Source organism: Stigmatopora nigra, chromosome 3, assembly GCF_051989575.1.
Source record: "Stigmatopora nigra isolate UIUO_SnigA chromosome 3, RoL_Snig_1.1, whole genome shotgun sequence".
NCBI lineage: Eukaryota > Metazoa > Chordata > Actinopteri > Syngnathiformes > Syngnathidae > Stigmatopora > Stigmatopora nigra.
The window spans coordinates 14,338,611-14,361,875 of record NC_135510.1 but is presented as its reverse complement, the minus strand read 5'-3'; the positions used below and the strand labels follow the sequence as shown (position 1 = coordinate 14,361,875).

At 38.0% G+C, this 23,265-nt stretch overlaps 2 protein-coding genes across 11 annotated transcripts in view; one reads left to right on the top strand and one right to left on the bottom strand.

Moving 5' to 3' along the window:
- Positions 1–1,085: 1,085 nt before the first annotated feature.
- Positions 1,086–2,813, bottom strand: senp8 (SUMO peptidase family member, NEDD8 specific). Its single transcript, XM_077712568.1, has 2 exons — positions 2,635–2,813; positions 1,086–1,746 (listed from the first exon to the last, which is right to left on the bottom strand). Exons 1-2 carry the CDS (start codon positions 2,754–2,756, stop codon positions 1,125–1,127), a joined length of 744 nt encoding a protein of 247 aa, XP_077568694.1. The 5' UTR covers positions 2,757–2,813; the 3' UTR covers positions 1,086–1,124.
- The window catches only part of myo9aa (myosin IXAa), a 68,735-nt gene continuing 48,214 nt past the window's right edge, over positions 2,745–23,265 (top strand). For 2 of the 10 annotated variants that reach the window (XM_077712562.1, XM_077712557.1), the window contains exons 1-2: positions 2,751–3,145; positions 17,456–18,413. In XM_077712562.1, the coding sequence (XP_077568688.1) occupies positions 17,538–18,413 (876 nt within the window). In that variant the 5' untranslated portion in view covers positions 2,751–3,145; positions 17,456–17,537. Of the gene's footprint in view, positions 3,146–7,480; positions 7,590–17,455; positions 18,414–23,265 lie in introns of all 10 variants that reach the window. The other 8 variants (XM_077712559.1, XM_077712560.1, XM_077712566.1 and 5 more) reach the window with 8 other exon arrangements.

The window sequence follows — 23,265 nt, the reverse complement described above, 5'->3', positions numbered from 1 at the left end:
AAAGAATATGATTATTTTAAAAATATTTTTGTTGTTCTGTTGTACAATAAAGATAACACTATGAAAAGTAAAGAATAAAACCTGCAAACATTTTAACAGATATCTTTATTTTTATAAATTTGCCTTCAAACCTAAAGATGCTTTGCAATATGATATAATTAAAATATTCAACTAAAGACATCGTCACCATTGGCAAGCAGATTATTTTCAGCATCACATAAAGAAAGTGTAAACTTAGACCAATTTTAATCCAAGTTAACAAGTTTTAGATTTTTTTGCAACATTTTTTTTGGAAAACTTAGATAAAATGGAAGTGGGTTTTCTTACAGTGGGTTAATGACATTTTCAATAAGGCTGCTCTTTGCAGCACAGGTATTTACGAGATGAGATATTTTTAAAATTTAAAAGGAAAATAGCAGAGAGAACTTACTTGGGTCTTTCACTGTGTTGGTTTGATGTTGTCCTGCATCTCATAATCGCTTATTTTGGCCATGTTATTGTTTTTTGGGGTTAAAGCTCAGTACTATTGGTAACATGCTGAAGGCCCGTTTTCTAATCATCCTTTTCCCAAGGGTTGGTCTGAAACTAATGTTCATCTCACAACAGCGCCATCATTCTCTGTGGTGGTCGGGTGGTTTATTTGCAGTTTAAAATGATCACATTTTCATTGAATGTTTTTAATATTATCATTGACAACAATTATTTAATGATAATTATCGTTATTGTTTAATCGCCTAGCTCTATGTTAACCAAACTCATAAAATTAAGCCAAGTAATAGATTATGTTGACTCAATTCTCACCTAATATGTATAAGAGACCCCATGCCTCTTATGGGCATGCTGATATTCTTGTTTACGTTTTTATGTGATGCTGCGCTTACATTACCGATAAACATGACAGCAATGGTTGAATCAATCATAAAAGAGTCACAACATTGTCACTTTCTTCCATTGCAGATGGCCTAAAATTGAAGTACAGTTTGCTGACGTATACTTAAATGCAAACGTGGCTTTAGCAGAGGATACATAGGTGGACAACATTGATCAAATATACTAAACTTTCAAGTATTATGCACTTGTGTGCATACAACTGAGTGGTGTTGAAAAGTAAAAGCACATCCTAGCTAATTCTGAGCGAGATTATGAATTAATATGAACCATTCGGATCTCTTTTGTTGAATAAAATCTGGAGTGAGATTTTGCAGAGCCAATTGTGGGTCTTCACACAATGCCTCAGCTATACAAATGACATACATGCCGCAGTCATAGCTATTTTGTTGCTCAGGACTGGGTTCGTCCACAAATGTGGCCTTTTTCCCTGCACCCAAAACGGGTTCCAATTTGCTAGCAATACGCCGGGCATGTGGAGAATTGCTGCCATTTTGAGAGTCGTAATGAGCAAAGTGGTTGGATTTATGATGGTATACCAGAAGGCTCCAGTGTGAGCCACCGGCACTCTGCTCAGAATTGTCATTGACAGCAAGGAAGATCCAACAACGTGAGGCAAGGTCAAGAGGGTCGAGAAACATGGCTAACTCCTCTGGGCAGGAGGCGCACTTGATGAATTGGGTCACCTGTGGGCTGACGAAGACAACATTCTCCCCCAGGACTCCAAAGCGCTCACTGGCAAAGTACTCAAAGGCGAATCCAATAATTTGATCATTAAGCCAGTGGGGTCCTTCGAGGAGGGTCACGTCGGAGCGTCGGAGAAGGCTGTCCTGATAGCTTAGCACAACAGGGTCCATCCTTCACGTAGATAGGTACACAATGTCAGTCAAATAAACCGTTTGGGATGTTCAACAATGTAATTCTATTATTGATTATATATATATATATTTTCTGTCATTATAGTAAATTAAATGAACACAACTATTTAATACCCTACAGTTTTAAGTAAAGTCATACCTTTACTTACAAAATCAATTGGTTGCAGAACTTTTGTAAGTAGGAGTACTCATTTCATTTTCTGAATCACTTTATCCTCATTAGAGTCACGGGGGGTGCTGGAGCCTATCCCAGCTGATCCCAAGCCAGAGGCGAGGGACACCCTGAATCAGTGGCCAGCTGATGACAGGGTGCAAGAAGACAGGGAACCATGGACACTCACATCCATACCTAGGGGACATTTTAGAGTGTCCAATCAGCCTACCATTCATGTTTTTGGAATGTGGGAGGAAACCAGAGTACCCAGAGGAAACCCACACAGTCCCGGGGAAAAGCCATGAGGCCAATGCGCTAACCACTCAACCACCGGGCCGTTAGAGGAGTAATCTAAATGTAAATTCTCTTGTTCCACGGTCCTCAAAATAGTTACTAACTAAACCCTTTATGAATGATCTAAGTATAAAATTTACAAAATTGCTTTGGAAGGAGCACATTTATAAAGCAATTTAAATTTATATCATACAAAGATACTTAGGTAGTATTAAATTACTGAATCATAGCCTATGATTCATCATAAAGTCATGTATATCATGGCATAGGACAGTGCTGCTGGGTTAGCATGAGCTAATTAATAGTTCTTTTCAAGGTGACAAATATCATAAAACTCATCTGGACGCACATACATATTTAGTCACTCATTAAATACGTTCGATTCGGTTCAAAGAAGCGTGGTTATTGACATGTCAGTACCTGAAAAAGACACATTCAAGTGAAGCGGTTGAAGAAAGTGTAAAATCATCCCTCCGTGTGGTGGTTGCCGTAAATCTTTTGTGTAAACAGTCCCAGTTTGCGACAGTGGGAGGAGCACGCATCGGACATCTAGTCTAATCTATATGATATTGCTGGTTTAAAGACCATGGCTGTCTTGAGCCGGCTTCCTGTTATGTCGCTCGGCCGCGTGAGCGCGCTTGTGAGCGGGGCCGCGCTGATTAGCTGGCCAGAAAAGAGTTGGGAGGTCTCAAGCACAGCAAGCAAAGTCAGTCACGAGCGGCGCTCAATCGCACCGAGAAGCTGCCACGCTCTGATAAATAATGCCCAACAAAGTTATTCTGAGGCGAGGCAAGTGACGGGATAAAGCATAGGAATGGCGTGAAAATGCAGAAAATGAAATAAGAGCTTAGTAGTGTTGACGAAGGAGTGAAACAAGCTCCAGATTCGAACATCAGTCGCTATAATTGACTTTCGGCGTCTTCATCTAGAGGTAAGAGCATTTTAAATTAAACTTGACCTGTACGCAGGTAGTCCATTGACTTATTTTTATTATTATTTTTGTTAAGTTTCTGTGCGCACTCCATCGCACGAGAGCTGCTGAGCCTTGAATGCGTGCGCGTGTGCGCGCGTGTGCGCGCGTGTGCGTGGGGGGCTTTCTGACATGAGCAGCTCAATCGACCCACGTCTCGTTTGTGGACGTTCATGCAAGTTTTCCAGTAACTTGTAGCTCTCCCTGACTTGACTCGTCTTGTACGCGTGTCAGTCCTTCAAGTGAGGCGTGTATGTGTGTGTGAACCGGCGTGCTAAATCTGGTATGTGGATTCTTGCACACGTATTATTTTGGTGGAGGTCATTGAAGGAACTGGGTTGCAAAGTATCTGGAGTTGCTCTGAGGTGCCAAGAGCTCCCAAGGCATGTCTTATCTCCATGGGATGTGTGAAAATGACCTCCACGCCGAGCTGTGAGATGTTTTCACATGGGGAAGAAGAAGAGGAAGAAGAAGGACAACAACAACAACAACAACAGGGATAGCCCTGCCTATCTATTTTCTATAGTGCTTGACCTCATTAGGGTGGCAGATGAGCTTGGGCTTGTTCCAGTTGACTTTGAGCCAGAAGCTGGATGCCAGACGAACGCAGGGCACAGATGGACCACTAATCAGTTACTCACAGATTCACACCTATGGCCAAAACATATTTCAGTTTACCTAAGATGTCCTGATTCGATACGGCTGTTTTTGGAGTGTCGGATTTTGCCCGAGATGGTTTTCAGTACCTTGGTGCTTTTCAGCTGCTGTAAATCAAACTGCTAAGCAAACATATGTGCTGAGTGGGGTTACTTCTCTTCTGAAAAATGGAGCATTGTTTAATATTTGTTAAAAGATAATTTATTGGTATATCAGAAGGCTCACTTTAATAAAATACATAAAAATATATTTGTCATTTGCTGGTTGCATTATTGATACACTCGTACCTCTACTTACGAAATTAATTGGTACCAGAACTTTTTTTGTAACTTGAAAATGTTGTAAGTAGAGCATAATATATGTAAATTCTCTAATTCAATCTATGGTCCTCACACACCAACTAAGCCCTTTAAAATTGGTCAAAGACTCCCAATTTTGTATGAAAGATGTGAGAAAACACAAAAATGAGAGCAAATTATAAGGACATGATTTATTAATGTCTTAAATTGAACAAAGTATATGAAAATGTGTACTGCACCGTTGAAAATAGTTCCCTACGCGGCCGTTATAATGGGAGACCTAACACCCGTGTTTTTCTGCCAGATGTCGGCAAGAGCCCGTTCTACCAGGGCCGAAAGCCATACACTTTGTAGTACATTTTCGACTTTTACGTATGCCCTGTGTGTGTGAAAATATGTGCCACATTGTATTTGTATAGTTTTTAATCAAGTAATAAATTGAATTGCAATCATTAATAAGGGGAGCATTTAGCCGAGGTGGACAGGTATGTAAGAGATAATCTTGAAACATGGATCGTGGTTGTTGTGAGACACCCAATTGAATTGAATTGAATGCTTTTGTTATCATTATATGGCATAGAATGAGAGCGATGAAATGAGAGCCCAGTAGAGGGAAAACGCATTTACTTTTTGGGAGATTTCGTTATTTGGATCTGTCTCGTATCTCGAGCCACTCATTTGATATAAAAAAATTGTAACCTGAGAATTTTGTACTTAGAGGTATTTGTAAGTAGAGGTATGATTATATTAGTATTGGAATTATTGATAATTAACAACTATTATTAAAAGTAATAATATTTAGCAATTACTATTGTTATTTATGTATTTATTTTGTATTTATTTTTTACTGGTCTAAAACAGTGGCCTCCAACCTTTTTTCTCACCGAACCGGTAAAGCTCTTTCTAGGGCGACAACAGAAGCTTTTTTTAAAAATGCCTACTTATTATGTGTGTACTTTAACATGAAGCTTCGAATATCATTGTACTTGTATAATGACAATAAAGACATTCAATTGAAGAATGTTTTTGGAATGTGTGCACCTGGAAAAACTAGTCACAATTACAGAAATAACATGCCAAACTTCACGCAGCATGCCTTCCAAAAGATTACAAGTCCAAAGCTTCCAAGTGTGAGGCATACTTGTAAGGGACCAAGGTATTGTTTCCCCCTACAGGGATTGTGCAACTTTTGTACGGACACCAGAGCCAAAGCTGTCTCTTAACTCATTCACTGCCATTGACAGTGGTAGACATCTAATCAATTTGAACTTTGGCTGGCGTTGAATGATCATATTTCAGTTCCATTGACAGTCCAATACATTTTGACTTGTACCCAGTCAAAATGGTACCTATTGCCAAAGGGGGTAATTAGTTCAATGGTAAATAATAGTCTTAAAGCTGTTAAAAGAGTAGGATTTAAAAATATATATATATATATATATTTTTTAAGCTATTGTGGTTCATCTCATTGTCAATGGCAGCCAACGTGGTACCTTCTCTCCGCTTAAGTTTTGGTTATTCTGGAAAAGTGCATTCCTGTTTCAGACAAGCTCTCTTGTAAGATAAGGATTCGAAGAGAATAACCTATTCAAGTAGCAGTCCTCAGGAGTTTGCCTGGCCGTGGGCTGTGCACAGGTGATGAGAGTAAAGGGGGGCCTGTCCTACGGGAATGCGAGGTCTGAGAAGACACAGCTGCTGTAGTACGAGAGGGATCCCGGGTGGAGATTCCAACAACTGGTTCCTGTCGACATCCGACACCCTGTAGAATCCATCTGCTTTTTGTAAAGACTTGCCTAGTTTATCACGTCCGCTCATGTCTGCGTGTCCGTGATATCAGCAACACCACTTCACTTCGGTGTGCCTCGAAAGCTCAACCTTTTATTACCCTCTCATTTTGATTATGTAATATGCATTACTGGAATGATGTTGTTCTATTAATTGAACAGGAAGGTTTTAATTGCTCAAGAGCCAAGCTTCGTTCATTGATGATATTGACCCGCAGATTGTCAATTCAGGTGTAGTTGCAGTAGAAACACCAAGTGAATACGTAGTAGATACACCTATTTTTGAGTATTGGATAGTATGGAATGTGCTCACAAGTTGAGATACAATCCAGTTTTTTTTTCACTGCTATAAATCATACTCCTAGGCAAACATGTTCATACTGTTAAGGACTACATCTCTTGAGAAACCAAAAATGGTAAAGGTGCATCGTGTAATAACTGTAAAAAAGGCTTTTCTTGAGGGGTTACTGGCAGGGTTCACTTTAACACAAAAATGTATGATCTGTACTTCATTCACATGGTGCTCTATTCCTGTTGGTGATGATATGATTGTGAGTGTGAATGATCGTCTCTCGTCTGTCTCTCTGTGTTCTCTATGGTTGACTGACGACCAGTCTGGGGTGTAATCTGCCATTCGTCTGTAGTCAGCTGGATACGCTCCAGCAGCCCCCGCAATCCTTACGACACTGGTCTCAAATCGATTCCACAAAGCGCCGCTGTAGGTGCTGGTCTTAGTTTCAACCGATCCAGTGTCGACAGCTTGATTTTTTAGTATTATTTAGTTTAAATTTGCTCAATGAAGTATCTGGTAATACATGGTATGTCTGACGTGTTTTTGTTCCGATTTAAGCCATTATCTATAGTGCTTATCATTTTGGTCGCAGGTTAACTGGAGCCTATTTGAGGTAAGTGGGTGAGAGGTAGGGTACTACCCATTTGCAATTCAGGGTGTTCCCCGCCTCCTGCCCAAAGTCAGTTGGGATAGGCTCCAGCACCCCCCACAATTATAATGAGGATAAATGGGTTGAGATGAGATCACAAAAAACACTTGAAGGTTATTAAAAAATGATATAGAACCATAAGCCATCTACATATCAGCAATGCTGGCCCTGTAGTTACCCTGACCAGATCGGTGCCCAAATATGCTATCCTGCACAACATTATGCTCTATACAGTGTGAGTGTATGTCCGTGAGTGTCACCTCCCGCAGAGAACTAATTGGCTTACAGAGGGCGAGAGGGAGAACAGGACGGTATGACTGAACGTTAACGCCATTTAATTGCACTCTGAAGATCTATTGTCAGCCATTTAATATAATGGACGATAAGTCGACTTAGTAATTAATTTGACAGATCTGTTACCCACTTGACTTCACCAAGGTTTGCTACGTGTTGCTGCAGATTTATCTAGGTCGGTTCACTTATTGGGCAACTGCTCTTAGTAGTGTAACTTGAAAATTAGGCTATAGTGTTGACACTGCTGGATACTTTGTACTTGTTTTTAGGCAGTGAACAATACAATTCAGATTTTTTATTTCTCTTCCAAATCCAACCCAGCGTTCGTTCATATGTCAACAATCATCGAAGCTCTCGTGATAAAATGCTACTGAGAAAATAAGGAACAATTCACACCAGACGTCACTCCTCTACTTATGAATGCCTCCAGGTAAGAAATCTTCAGGTTACAAAACCCTTTCATATGCATATGACCGTCTCAACATACAAAAATAAGATCCAACTTAGGAAATCCCCCAATACCTAAATGCATTTCCTGTATCTGTTATTTTGAAATTGTCCCGGTAACATTACGGCTTTACTTCCACTCCCACAACAACAACAACTCTCTTTTGACCGCCATTTGTCATCACAGAGTTCTTTATTTAAAATAATTGGTACAAATGAAATGAATGATCTGGCCATGTTATTCATCGAAAAACAGAAGATAAGAAAGTGGGGTGCGGTTTACTGACATTGCAAGGCAATTCAGCTCTAAGCCATTGACGAGCATCTCTATGCTATTGAAGCAGAAGGAAGCATTATAAGTGATGACTCCCTGGCATGGAGTCTCTGTGTTTGAAAAATATGTCAGGTCCATTTTTATTTGTTCAAATCACAGCTTTGAGATGGAATCATACATGATGGAGATGTCATAAAAAAGTTGCAGTCTTATTACAGGATTGTTTAGGGAGATATATTGGCATGCACATGAAGTCGTCATAGAGGAACCTGCTTGTGTTTCATTGAACAAAGCCCCCTTTTCTTCAGTAGGTCATTATATGAGGGAAGCTTTGGCCTCAGCAGCTCAACTTCCCAGGATTTTGCATTTCCCATCATTAACTCGTTTGTCCTAACAGTAGTTGGACAGAGATGTAGAGAAGTTCTTTGTTTTTTTTCTACGAAATCTTCCTTCTGTGAAAAGAGTTTAAATTGTTCTTTCCAATTAATGGTGAAAATGGCGACGACAACAATCAATTTTGATCTAGCTGAAAGCTCAGCCTGAATGCGTTAATATTTAAATGCAGGCCTTGTTGCAGAGAAAGTGCTTGGTCTTTTGTTTTGGTTGAGTACCTCTCAGTAATCATGTTTGAAGTATGTCTTTGCTGATGTTGTGTAAACAAGTAGCTGGCTCAATAAAAGAAGATACATGTTGTGTCTTTGTCTTATGTAATTTCCATATTTTATTATTGACCTTTATCTATTGCCTAAATAGATGCCTCTAGCTGTTGCTGAACAATTGAGTTTTGTATATCTTCAATATTTACTGAATTATTGGGTGTGTAGTGGGATGTAGCATTGACAATAGGTAGTGGCCTCTACAGTCTTATGGTACAGACAGTACATGGCCCATAACTAATCCTCAGGCATGTGCGCTTGTGTAAAACTACACAAAACTGCCAATGTAAAGGGACAGCACTGCCTCTCGCCTGTGAAATGACATCACTTGTAGCCCCTCAAAATGTCAATTTTAAGTATATTCAACTCCTTACAGTGGTTTAAAGTTCAAGATAATACAGAGGACATGTAAAGTTTAGTCTCTGACACATCTCTTATCTGAGTGAGCAATTCAGCCTGTATACAGTAGTCTGGGCACTGTCAGAAGGAAGCAACTGGGGAGTAAATGTAGAGATAGCTGTGGTTGAGAACAAGCAGGCTGAGATAAGGTTGATTTCATACACAGGCAGAGATGGGCTCTTGTTGCTGGAATGCTTCTATTGGCTAACCTACTTTATTAGTGTTGTAAATGTCTGGATGACATAGGTTTCCCAGAGATCATTATAAAATTTGACCAATAGCTTTGATACATACTTGTAGGATGTTGATCCCTGGCAAAGTGATTTGAATAGAATATAGTGTATCACTTATAAACAAGAGATGGTCGATATTGTTTGAGCAAAACTTTGATTTTAAAAATAAAAATGTGGACAATATATTTTTAGCCTTTATATTTCAGAATTTAATCAGAGATTGAATACTTCTCTTTTTGCCATGTCCTTTTCTAATCCAATGTGCCACCATGAATAGCCCCTGTTGCTGTCCTTTGGCTGCCACCTACTCCGACTGATTATCCTTTCATGCTTTTACAATAGCCATTCACTCTAGTCACTTGATAGACTTGTAGGACGATTGAAGTCGACCTCCTCGTAATGATTAGACTGATTTGACTCTAGGAAATCAAACATTCCAATTCAAGGATGCCAATAACAATAAGAAAATAGAGTAATAACTCACATCGGTCAATGCCCACCCTTCAACGGGGTTTTGTCATTTAGAGTATAAGTGTATAGACCTCATTTTCTGAACCGCTTTATTTTTACTATGGTCGTGGGGGGTGCCAGAGCCTATCCTAGCTGAATTCGGGCCAGAGGCGGGGGACACCCTGAATTGGTGGCCAGCCAGTTGCAGGTCACAAGGAGACAAACACCAATTGGTGGTAGTGTCTGTGGTTGTCTGTCTCTCTGTGTGCCCTACGATTGATTGGCGACCAATCTAGGGTGTAGTCTGCCTTTCGCCCCAAGACATTTGTGTTAGGGTCCAGCAACCCTTTTGAGGATGGGTGGTATGGAAGATGAATGAATGAATGAATTGATATCCTATTTTTTTCATTTAAAAGAAAGCCAAACCCCTAGCCATTTTTAGATATAAAGGATGTTAAAAGTATTACCTTTTTTATTTCAGCAGGATTCAAAGCATATACAAAATGAAATAAGGAAAGGATAATGTAATATTTAGTCACAAAGGACCGCATGCTTTCCGTTACTAGGTCCCCCGCAGACGATGCAAGGAAAAAATACATGACATTTATTGGCTATACATGGACAACTCATTTGATTTTGCCAACATTTTCCATATTCTTTTAGATCTGGTGCAACTGATAATTGGACAACATTTGGTTGTCTATTAGTTTTACTTGATCTATCAAAGGTACTCGCAAGGTTTCATGTTCCAGGAGTATATAGCCTAGTTCAGCTTCTTCTAACAGCAGCTCTAAATGTTTGTCTGTCGACTGCAACTTAAGATACAGGATTGAGCTCGGGTTTCAAAAAGACTGTGGTCTGCTGCAGGCAGATAGACAACCTTTGGGCCCCTTCCTCAAAGAAAGAGTGAGAGGCTCAGTAATGTTTCCCTGTAATTACAGGTCGTGTTTTTTTTCTCCAATCCTCTAAACAGATGTGCTCCACATTATGCTTAACATCCAGACCCCATGTTAACTATTGATGACCTACCATTACAATAAATCTGGTGCAGGTTGTCTCTGGACTTGTCTGTAATGGATTTAACTATTTTTGCAGGGTATTAATCCCATTTAACAAATAATTGAAGCGAGTGTTAAAAACTAAAAATGCTCCAGCACATTTAGATAAGTTTAAGTACAGTGCTACCTCAATTTACAAATCCTACGTATCTCATGTTGCGAAATGCTTTGATACGCAAATTAATGTTCCAAAATAGGATAATCTGTCCAGGTTACGAAACATCAAAAGAGGTATAACATATTAATATAACTCGGAAATGCTGTTTGTGATCGGCTTGCTTATGTGCAAGACAACATAAAATTTCAGTGTTGCTCTATCAGTAAGATGAGTAAGCATTTGCAGTGGACTGATTTGGAGACTCCTGCTTTGGTGATAGTGGCCTTTAAGACCCATGGTGGGTCCACTGCCAAGCTTTCAGAACATATTTTCCTTTCCTACACAGTTTTTCAGGACTTAACCGAGGAATGTCATTAGGGCCAGTTTTCTCTGCACGTTTATTTGGTCACCTTTTTTTTTCGGGCCTTTTGTGGCCTCGTCAGGTTTAAATGCTGTTTCCATAATTTGTGTATTTCCACACATATTAAGGTTCTTTCATTATTATAGCACCCACATGTTTTGATTTGTCATATCTACGCATTTACTAATATAACCAATGACTTAGTTGGTGTGTTCCTCTCGGTTAAGACCTCTAGTAGCTGTTGCTACCTCCTTCAAGATGCTCAACTGTGTAGTCTCAAATCAATCCAGCAGTTGGCAATTGCAACATTGCAACCTCAGAAAGAATTATAGTTAGTATCATGTTGTTTTTAACATAGCAGTGAATGACCATACAATGACCATGGAATGGCAGTCATGCTCTTAGGATAGATGTGTCATCATGTGGGTGCCTAAACTGGCCATTGTTTGTTTCTTTTCATAGCTGCACCACATGGGTGTTGATGATCTTGCCAAATGTTTTTCATACCTTTTCAATGTGTATGAAAGTCAACTCTGCTTTTGAAAATACTGATAGTGGTAAAGAATGACCTTAGCTCTCACACTAATAACATAGATATATATATAAAGAGAGATTTTTTAAAACCTCGTTATTGAAGATGCATTCCTGACTTCCATCAGTGAGCTTTTTTTTTTTTTTTTTTAAATTGGGTGGAGCACTTTTCCAACTTAACTGGCCAAAAGAGAGAGCGTCATATTGATATTTCCAGCACTATAATGGATTCTGACTGGAAAACATTATCCACTCTCCAAAACAATAAAAGTAAATGTGAGGTTAGTCCAAGAGCAATTCCTGTTTTAGACATTACATTAATGCTTCTAAAATGTTGCACCCATTTGTGACAAATAAAAAAAAAATCATAATCAAGGAGCTCTTAACATTTGTGCACTCATAGTTTGACATTGTTTGTTGAAATAATACTAAATAGTTTGTAGTTAATAAAATACATTCACATATACTCTTATCTAAATTTCAGACAGATTTTTTCCATTGTTTTTTCATTGATTCATCTTCCATAATGATTATCCTAACAGAGTTGTGGGGGTCCTAAAACCTATTCCTGCTGAACTATTGGAAGTGACCTGGGTACAATCTTAATTTGTTGCCATGGAGTCACAATCTGTTGATACTCTTGGTAGCTAAGTATTGACTAGGTTGTGCCAATAAGTCTAGACAAGATTTATACCTGACAATAGTTGCTTTAATATTAGAACATACCTAAATGTGTCTTACTACTTACTCACTTGCACCATCTTCTTTCATATCAGGAAAGGCATTAACATGGAAAAATGTTGTGCCTTGGAGTCGTTCTGGGGTTTACCGTGTATTCCGACATAGTGTAGACATTGTTCTTTTGCTGGTCTTACGGATAATGTAATTGTTAATTTTAGAGGGTCTTAATTGCACCAGGAAACCCTTAAATATAATGGTCCACTTTTGATTGGAAAGCTCAAAATGGATCTTTTATTTTAGTCCTAAAGGGAAAGAGCTGCGAAGAGGATACCAGAGAGGTGCCACATATGTCTTAGCAGCAATTTTATGAGCAACCAACTGCCCAGAATATTTTCCCAGCTCTTTATCTGCCAAACATTACTATATCAAGAAGTATGTTATGGTACCCAACCCATTATGGTACTCCCCTGAATTTTGCATTTTGAATACTCTTTCATATATAATTTATCATTCTTTTCTGTATTCGATGCTGAATAGCTTTAGTTTTTTTTCCAATGCAACACATTTCCTTCAACCACTGTCATAAATTTGGAAGGTTGCCTTTCTTTCTTTGAACTTGCATCCTAATGTACCCCCCTAATTATTTGGTTTTCTATTAAGATACATTTAATGATATTAATACTATGATGCAATGCTGAAGCCCTTAAGCTGTACTTCCTGTATTCCCAACTGTTTGTTTTTTTCCTGGGAGTGGACAAGGGAAGTGGAGGTTTCTATGACTACAACAAAGGAGTGGTGCAGTTTACAGTTTTTTTTAAATGCTTTCAAAACAAAACAATTCCAAACATGCCCATGGGATGTTAATTTGACATGTGCTTAACACAGCTAATTGGATTTTCATGAACGTTTATGTGGAGAGAACTTGAACAATTCTTGCTTTCTTTGATTCAATTCTATAAATTGTCTTTTGACCTGAAATTTTGGAATGCAGCTTGATATTAACTTGAAATAGCTTTTTGTGTTACTATTCTTTTTCATTAGGATTTTAAGTACAGTAGGAAGCAGGGAATGCATTGCATAGATTTTTTTACACAGGTAATTCATATTTTCTGCATTAAAGGATTATTTGCATAAAGTGCCGGAGGGGGGGATTGCCAAGGCAATGTATTGTGAGATATTGGGAAGCAATCTCCTTCCCTTATTAAAAGCATTGAAAATTATGGTCGTGGATGCCTCATCCAACATGACAACAATCCAAAACACACAGGCAGGGTTACTTAGGGGGGACTTTGTAAGCAGCATATCAAGGTGGCCCAGGACTCTCCAGACCTAATTCCAATTGAACAGCTGAAATTTAACTAAAATGTTTTCAGTTTCTTTAGAAAAAACGGCTTTGAAAGGGAATAGGATGTCACAACATAAATTGTGAATTCTGACCAGACATCCACTACTATTATGTTATAACAACTCTGAAATGATTCACTGTCACAAGGAATGATGGTTGCAAACATTTCTCTGGATCTATATATCATTTGGTGTGCACAATCTAATCACTCTCACTCAAAATGCAAAACTCTTATGGTTTGCATTTTTGTGAAAATATGCCATTTTGTTAATCTCACGTCTGAAATGTTTCAGCGATAAAATTGTCAAAAAGTCAAATTTGTAAAAAAAAATGTTTGGTTCTGTTGGATTGCTACATATATTATTCTATTCAATTAAATGAGAGCTTTTCAATCAAATTGTGAATCATCAGGTATTGCATTGTTTTATGAGGGATCTCGTAATGTCAAGAAAGTGATTTACATAATGCACTGCTATCTGTGGACATGTGTATGTATGTTTGTAGACATAGGAATGTATGTATATATTCATATATATGATAATACACTATGGAGATGAAATTGTATATAATGCAACAATGACATTGCTGTAATAACAGGGAAACAAAAGCCTCCAGTTCACAGAGACTCAATCTTCTGTGACATTTCTTCTAAGTGGAAGATCTTGGAAAGACGCCATCAACTAGATGTTTTGACGGTTTTAACCAAATATGGAGTCTTTTTAACACAGTGGATTACTTTTAAGAATATAAGACATCACTTACCTTACAAATTGAGTTCAAATGTCCCCTGTAACACATTTTTTTTTCATTTCTTTAAGTAAAAAAACAGTTTGATGCTCTTGTTTTTCTACTTTGTTAATTTATTTTGTAAAGATGATAGCGACATAATAGTTCACCTAGAGGCAAAAGAGATAAAAGTTGTAACTCTGGTTGACAAGGTCATTGCATCTGACTTGAGAACTAGAGAGTTGCCGCCGGGCGGAAGGTGAACTATTTCTATGTGTGGAGTTATGTTACATAGTAATACATTTGGGTGCTGACAAATTTGGAAGATGTGTTATTCAAATGTTTTGGTGACTGTCCTTGCCTTAGAAGTCAGCACAATGTGCAGATCTTTGGTGCTTCAAGTCGGCAACCGTAATGTGTGAATGTGTTCTAAACAGTGTTATACAAACAGAGATTTAATTCGCCTTGTATCTTACTTTAATCTCCTAACATTATGCGAATAGTATTTTTGTGATCAGACATACCAAACGTCGCCAAAAGCTGAAGCCCGTAAAGCCAAACAACTTCCGGTCCACATTATAAAAAATAACCAGCATGATGACTTTAATCTCACATTATTATAAATTGAATCTTGTAATAATGCAATCTATGATTTATTGTTCGTCAGATTTTGATTTTACCCTTGTAAAAGTTCTATTTAAATCTCATCATTTAAACATTTTTCTTTTGGAATGTTAGAATGGTGGATTTGTAATTTCCCAAGCACACAAGTATGCCACATTGTGGTTGAGAAATACTGTATATATTTTACAGTTCTACCTTTACTTACGGATGCTCCTAGTTACGGTTACGAAACCCGTTGATATGCAATTGACCGTACCAATGTATGAAAACAAGATCCAAGTTTTAAAAAAATCCGTGGAACGAATGGCAGACATTGCATATACAACACTGCTCTAATTATGAAAAATTCAAGTTACGGAAAAAGTTCTGGAACCAATTAATTTCGTAAGTACAAGTACAACTGCATTTTAGTCCCTGTAGTATTTACCATTTTGATAAATTAAGGGATATATTTTTATCACACATGCTTTATGTCAGATGGTGAAGTCATTCGTTTGGATGTGTTTTTAATGCTGTGCAATTATTACAACCAAGGGAAAAAGTGGGGGGTGTTTGTCTGTGGGATATATGCTGCAGAACAATATGGTTTAATTTCGCTCTCTATGCTTCTGATCTGTGCTGTAATAGCCTAATATTTTACAAACTAGCATTAGATAATGGTCAATGATCCTAAGGTTATATATTATCAGATTTTAACTACTATTACTTTAACATCTATTATTCAGATCAACCATGCTTGTGATAATACAGTTATTTGCAGTCAATCAAAAAGATCGCAGTGTGCGGTTTTTCAGTAGTGCCTAGTCATTCACAGTGGTGTTGGTTAACTACTCTCATTAGTTGATTGTTCTCTTGTGGTGTTAACACGGAAGGTGCTAGCATAATCACTTGCCGAACCCCTCCAATTTTATTTTGAGGCAATGCAAATATATTTTTATAGCACAATTCCAGGCAAGATAATTCAAAATACTTTACGTCACATGAAAAAAAACTGCTAAAATGATCCAGAAAGATGCATTAAATAAAGGGCAATAACTGTTAAAACAGGCAACTGGAAAAACAAAAAAACAAATGAATGAAAATCAAACGTCATAATTTAAATTTTGATCAACTTAATATGTACAGCTATGTATACACTGTGGTGAACAATCGTGTCTATAGCCCTGCTTTAAAGGAGTTAAAGGTTTGAGCATACTTTAGACCTTTAGCAGAATGGCAGACCATCTGTTTCAGGCGTGTTCACAGACAAACACTTTGACACACATAGCCTTCAGGTCTTATTTATAAGGATTAAGCCTTGCAGTTGTGAATTTATGAATTTCTGTATTATTGGGAATCCAGACAAAACGGGATGTCAGGGTAACTGTTGAAATCCCAATCATTTTGAAGCTGGATCACATAGAAAAAGGTCAGCTGAAGGACAACAGGAAAGAACAAGCATGCAGCCATTTTATTGGCCACAGTAATTGTACTCTGCAGTATATGACCCTAATCCATTTCCTGTTTTCATCCCCCCACCTGCTGAAGTTAGGAATGAAAAGTGTGTTTACACATTCTGATGAGCTGAGTTCTATTCATGCACATATACATGCATATACATATATAAACATACATATATATATATATATATATATATATATATATATATATATATATATATATATATATATATATATATATATATATATATATATATATATATATATATATATATATATATATATATATATATATATATATATATATATATATATATATATATATATAAACACAGATATACATACATGTACATATATATATACATGGTGTTCTTATACATGCATATCTGACTGTTTTCAAATGAGAAAAAGGAACTGTAATTTTGCATTGTAATTGCACTGATTACATTGACTTTCTGTAAAGGATTGTGCATTGTCAAATATAACAGTATGCAGTGGTTTATTTGTGTCTCTGGTGATTGCAATCTCTCATTCTTTTTGCTATGTACTGTAGAGCAACATGAATGGCATGTTTGTATTTTCACTAAAAAGGATGGCAGCTGCTAGTCACGGTGTTTGGGGCAGCTTATGTGTGCAATTGGAGTATAGATGCGTGTTAATGATAATCCTCTCGATCCTGGGGACTTGTGCTTTGTCCAATGAGTGTGCATGTTGTGCTCCAGCAATATAATTTGACTACATTGCATAATGGCATGTGCAATCTTCTTTTTTAATAATCTTTTAAATTTCAGAATTAACTCACCTCTGTGCTTGCTTGGTAAATGTGCAGTCACATGACAAAGTATTTTTTACCTCTGCTTGATTTTTTTCAGTTTTATACAATATGTTAGCTTCTGTGTCCATTCTGAAGACTGTCACTGTTGTGGAAATTTCCGTATAATCCAATATTAATTATTTCCTGCTTGTCTTTTACAGTGGTAATGACCTGAAGTCTGTGGCCTCTAATGCATATTAAAAGACCACCCTGACTGCTGCTAATGGGAACTCCTCCTCCGTCATGAGTGTTCGCGATGGCGTTGGCGGCATGGGCACTCTGGGACGGCGGCAGCGCTTCGAAGACTCGGAGTTCACTGTTCGCGTCTACCCAGGCACCCTGGCCGAAGGCACTATCTATTGCCCGTTCAGTGCTCGAAAAACGACCACAGCAGCTGACACCATTGAACATGTCATCGAGCGACTTCACCTGGACCGTACAAAATGTTATGTTCTGGCAGAGGTGAAAGAGTTTGGTGGAGAAGAATGGATTCTCAACCCCAGCGATTGCCCTGTGCAGAGAATGATGCTCTGGCCCCGTGTGGCACTCGAACATCGCTCCTTATCTGGAGGCGAAGATTACCGCTTCCTTCTAAGGCTGAAAAACCTGGATGGTTCCATTCACTATGGTGACAGTCTCCAGATGTGGCTGCAGGTCACAGAAGAGCGCAGGCGCATGGTTGAACTTGGACTGCTGCCACAGCCCAAATCTCAAGGTGACCTTGCTGATTTATGCTGTCTACCTGTGCTCAATGAGCGCTCGCTGCTGGACAACTTGCGCTTACGCTTCCGACAGGAAAAGATCTATACCTACATTGGGAGCATCTTGATTGTCATTAACCCCTTCAAGTTCCTGCCTATATACAATCCAAAATATGTGAAGATGTATGATAATCACTCACTGGGAGCTTTGGAGCCACACATTTACGCAGTGGCCGATGTGGCTTATCACCAAATGCTACAAAGACAGCGGAATCAGTGCATTGTTATATCTGGGGAAAGCGGTTCTGGCAAGACACAAAGCACAAACTTTCTTATTCATCATCTAACTGCTCTCAGCCAGAAAGGTTTTGCTAGTGGCGTGGAGCAGATAATCTTGGGGGCAGGTCCAGTTTTAGAGGTAGGTAAAACCTCTTTAACCATTTATATTACATTATTAACATTAAAAGACTACAGTAATACCTTGAATACGACTGTCCCAACATACGAGGAAAATTCCTAGCAAATTGTTTTCCTTGAGATACGAGACAATTTGAGATACGACCATACAGGACGGTTCCAGATGCGGTTGCCGGTAAGTGCTAGTGCCACTCTGTAATGAATAATGTCACATTTTAGTGTTAAACATCATAACTACTAGACAGGTATTTGTTACTTTATGAGTAGGTGGTGCAATAGAATAAATAAAGATATATTTCTATCCATTGTAATATCCTGTTTTTTCAGGCTTATTTTTCAGAGGGTGGGAACAGATTAATTTGGATTTAGCTCATCTCCATGGGAAAAAATGATTTGTGATACGGGTAAATTGACTCACGAGCTCGGTCCCAGAATGCATTAAGTATCCTGTATCTCAAGGTATTACTGTAGTTGGTTACTTGAAATATATTTATTCATGTATTTATTTATTGACTTACTATTAACTACCTATTTGTGTAAAATGCCTTTCCTATTTCTGCATCCTCACCCTCTTCCTACTGCAACAAAGAAATTTCCCGAATACGGGATGAATAAAGTTATCCAATCCAATCCAAATATGGTCATCTCCTAATCAGTAAAGATGACTTAATACTTGAAGATATTTGAAAGGGTTCCTTAATTTCCGAGTGGCTTTTCTGTCTGTAACTAGATAATTAGCAAGGGATCTACTGAAAATATGGGTATTTTCCACTCCAAATTGTTGAAAAGTGCATTTTTACATTTTCACCTGAAAAATGTCTGTCGGCGAAAGAACAGCATGCAAAACCTTTTCAGCAAGCATTTAGATGACTTAAGCAATGAGAAATTCTGATCTGTGTTACGCTTCCTTGGAGCTTGAGCTCAATATTAGATGTAAAATAAAAGGTGAGGTGGCAAAAAACTATTTTAGGAGGCCAGCATTTTGTTTTTTTAGCCCACCCATCTCATGTGGTTACAAAATTGGGACTGTCGAGGTGCCATGCTATTGAAGATTAGACTTGAGAAAATGGGATCAGATAGAGAACCGGCCGAACTGTGCCTGATGTCATGCATCCTTAGCTGCTCACTGTGCGCATGGGTTACTCATGGATGCAATGGGTGATTCGAGATTAGCTCAAAGTGCCCTTGGGATGACAGAAAGCTGCCTGGCCACTGAAAACGTCATCTCATGCGATCTGCAATCACATTAGGCCTGCTGCAAAGTAGGGCTAAACAAATGATCATTTTAACACCAAAATTGTGATCTCAGACACAGATACTGAGATTGATCTTTATTGCTCCAAACTGATCTGGAAGCATTCACTTTAACACACGGATGGTTTCCTGCTATGATTACCAAACAAGCTGCCATGTACTACCCAAATGTGGTAGGTCACACACACACCAGTCAGGTCAGAGCTATTAAAAAATCATCCTCAGACTCTTCCTCAGCTTCCATCTGCATTTCTCAGCAGTTCGCAAAAAATATCAGAACAAATACTCCTCCTGAAGCCCCCCTAAGCGGAAGTGAATATCATTGACTGTATGACTCATAATCTTTGAATGAAGGAAGCTATTCAACATATTGCGGAGCATTACAGTGGCATACTTTTCGCTCCTATATAAAGCCTGTATACACAAAATTAGATTTAGCAATATTTATTTTTTTATGTCTGAGGGAGGGATCAATGTCTATAGAAGGAACTGAAATTTGATAAAATTCTGCTAGAAAAAAGGTCATCTCTTTGTTGGAGGTGTACAATTTCTGGCCTCGGTTTTCTTATGTTCGCTACTTAGTTTCTGCTAAGAGACCTAATTTTTGGTGCATCTCATGTATTCACTGTTTAGATTTAGTGCCTAGACAAAAGTTTATTGTACAAAATTTACAAACGTTTGTGGCTCAGATTTGTACTTTCTAGACATTTGTATTGTGTATTCTTTGGGCTTTGCTGTGAATGTCCAGGCTTCAAATAGATTGGTAAATTTACAAAGTGCTGCTTATCTCTATGTATCTCTTTGCTTGTTTGGTGTTGAATTGTGTAAACCCCTTTTACAGAGGTTTATTGCACTCTAGCCCAGCTGTGTGGGGATTATGTAGTGCACACAGGAGCTCTGTCTGTGGGCAACCAGTGGATGTCAGCGGTCACACTGGTAGATTCTCGCTTTTGTGATCAGAACACAGATCCCGACTGTTTTAGGGTAGCTGTGGTAGCGGCTCAACTAAAAGATATAAAGGAAACTAGGTGTTTTTATATCATTCAAAACATTCCACTCATACTCCTTTTCTTTTTTTCACTTAAACATACAGAATGGTATTTGTCATTCACTAAATTCTTGAATCTTGTGCAACACTGACTTGAACTGTATGCACAAAGACAGGCAAATTCTTTTTGTATATCGTCTTGTGTTACTGAATTTATAGTCTTATCGCTCAGCATCACATCACATGACTGCCAGATATTTACACTTGACGTATTACAAAAGAACAGAGCAATGTTTTGAAAGACAAGTATGCCTTAGGGAACTTCTTAATCTGACAATGAATAGTAGCAGGTCCAAAGCAAAACCCATTCATCATTAGATCTTTATGGTTAATGTTTAAGTAAGCTAGATACACAGCAACGCGATCTAGGGCTTTTTAGTACAGAGAAGCTCCCTTTAGTTGTTGCCATAGTTTGATTGCATACCGTCTTTTGATGATGACATTGATGCTAAGACTGGATAAGTGGTGCTACTAAAGAAGAGGCATAGGAGGAGGAGTAGAAGATGAATTGCAACCAACATGAGATGCATATAGCATATGTAATATATTTATTTGCATTATTCTGTACTTTTTAAACTTTGAATCCTATTTTCCTATCCCTGCCTCGCTGCCCCACCTGATGTGTTGACATTCTTGCAAAATGGTGAGCTTTACCACCATTTCACGATAATACTTAACGCACAGATTTTAATGCCATTATAATCTTGTCAGATTTGGAATTGTTACCTCTACTAGCTTAGTGTTTAAAAAAAAATCTACAACCACAGTTGAGCAAATTCTTTGGGAATGAGCTCCACAAATAAGCTCACATCTGCCTGCTTAGTAATGTGCAAGGTGCATGTTGCAAAGGCCATCGCTGAATGTTATATCCACTATTCTGTCTAGTGTGGTATTTTGAAATTTCTATGAAAAAAAACATTTTCTAATTAGAGTTGCAGTTGTATGATTCTTTTTTGAGGGGGTTCGGGATTGATGAGTTGCTCTCTCCACAAATGTGCAACTCATTCCGCTGATGCAGCCAAGCAACTCGACAATGTAGCTGTGTCCACTCACAGACACTGTATTTATGCTCAGGCATGCCAAAGTTTGCAGGTGCAAGCCCCCTTTCCTATATACACATAAATCTATCTGAACTAAATGTCAAACTTGACCATCTGCCGCACTACACCTGTAGCAGTACGTCACACAAAAACTGAATGGAGAAAGACAGCTTGTTTCTTCGCCGGTTATTGGGCCAAAGCTATCTACTGAGAAGTCATATCCTGTAAGATACATTGTTTGTTGGTCTTACTCGATTTTTCTGCTACTCTCCTGAAACATAGATATTTGACAGCGTGTTAATGTGATATGAAGGAGTTACTGCACAGTTAGGTGGTTGCTTATTTACTTTTACTCATTTAGGAATGGCCATAGAGGAAGTAATGGCGATAAGACCAAGGACTCTGATGGCCCATAATGATTGTTGTTTGACCAAATCAGCATTTAAAGACTGAAATTGAAACCTGAATTTGGAGAAACCATGTTGAACATTGGAATAAATAATAATTGTTTTCTTTTTTTTAAATTAGTTTATTTAATCTTTGGGCTGGTCTTTATTCTTTAGATGAAAATATTTTGCAACCAAATATGTTACTTCTCACTACTAAATATTTCTTTTGTTTCATTTCTTTTGCAACATTTACTTTGCAGGTTACTCAGCAAGCACTTTACTTATTTGTCTCTCCCTCTCTATCTCTCACCTTTTATTTCTTTGTTGTGCTGTACTTCTTAATAAATTTAGAGAAAATGACAAGGTTAAAATTGGATTAGTTTAAACAAATCATTCAATCAAGGGCAGTGAACTTGAATGCATATTTTATTAGTTACACTTAATGTAAATGAACTAGAGTTACAGTGGCAATGCTGATTTCCAAAACTTTTTTTGTCCATGACAGAAAGTATATAGCTGTATCCTAATTGGAAAACATAGTTGACATACATTTGAAAAAAAACAAAAAAACCTTAAAATTATAAAACCAATACAGTGAAAAGCCCACAGTGGATGCATGCATGCATGTTGTAGAACAGGCTCAGATGACATTTTAGATTACATATTAATAAGAAACATGTCAGCATTGCCTTAGCACCTAACAAATACCACAAATAACACTTGCACAAACCCATACACAATATTGAAACCACACACAGAAGTTTCCAAATAAAATACCAATTATGACACTTTTAATCTCATTATACTTGGACAATGACAATAAAAGCAATCAATTCAATTAAATTCAAATTTCTTATGTTATAGTAGAGAGTTCAATTCCCAATACAAGTGAACACGGTATAGGGTTCAGTGCTTGAAGGATGACTGCGGTGTTCTTGTATTGCCACACGATGCCCTATGTTTGTATCACTAGGTCTGTCTAATTGGATTGACCTTCTTTCTTTCTTTGGCAATGGGACTTAGCTTCAACATTGTGGAGGTGCTACATCACACCCTTCACCTGGTTTGAATGGCTCTCTTTAGCACAAACGGACAGCTAATGCTTGACATGTGACCTACATA

Coding starts and splice junctions, on each gene's coding strand:
- senp8 (XM_077712568.1), bottom strand. CDS start 2,756: ATGCGTGCTCCTCCCACTGTCGCAAACTGGGACTGTTTACACAAAAGA. Junction 1,747..2,634: donor CTTGAATGTGTCTTTTTCAG/GTACTGACATGT, acceptor ATCTACGTGAAG/GATGGACCCTGTTGTGCTAA.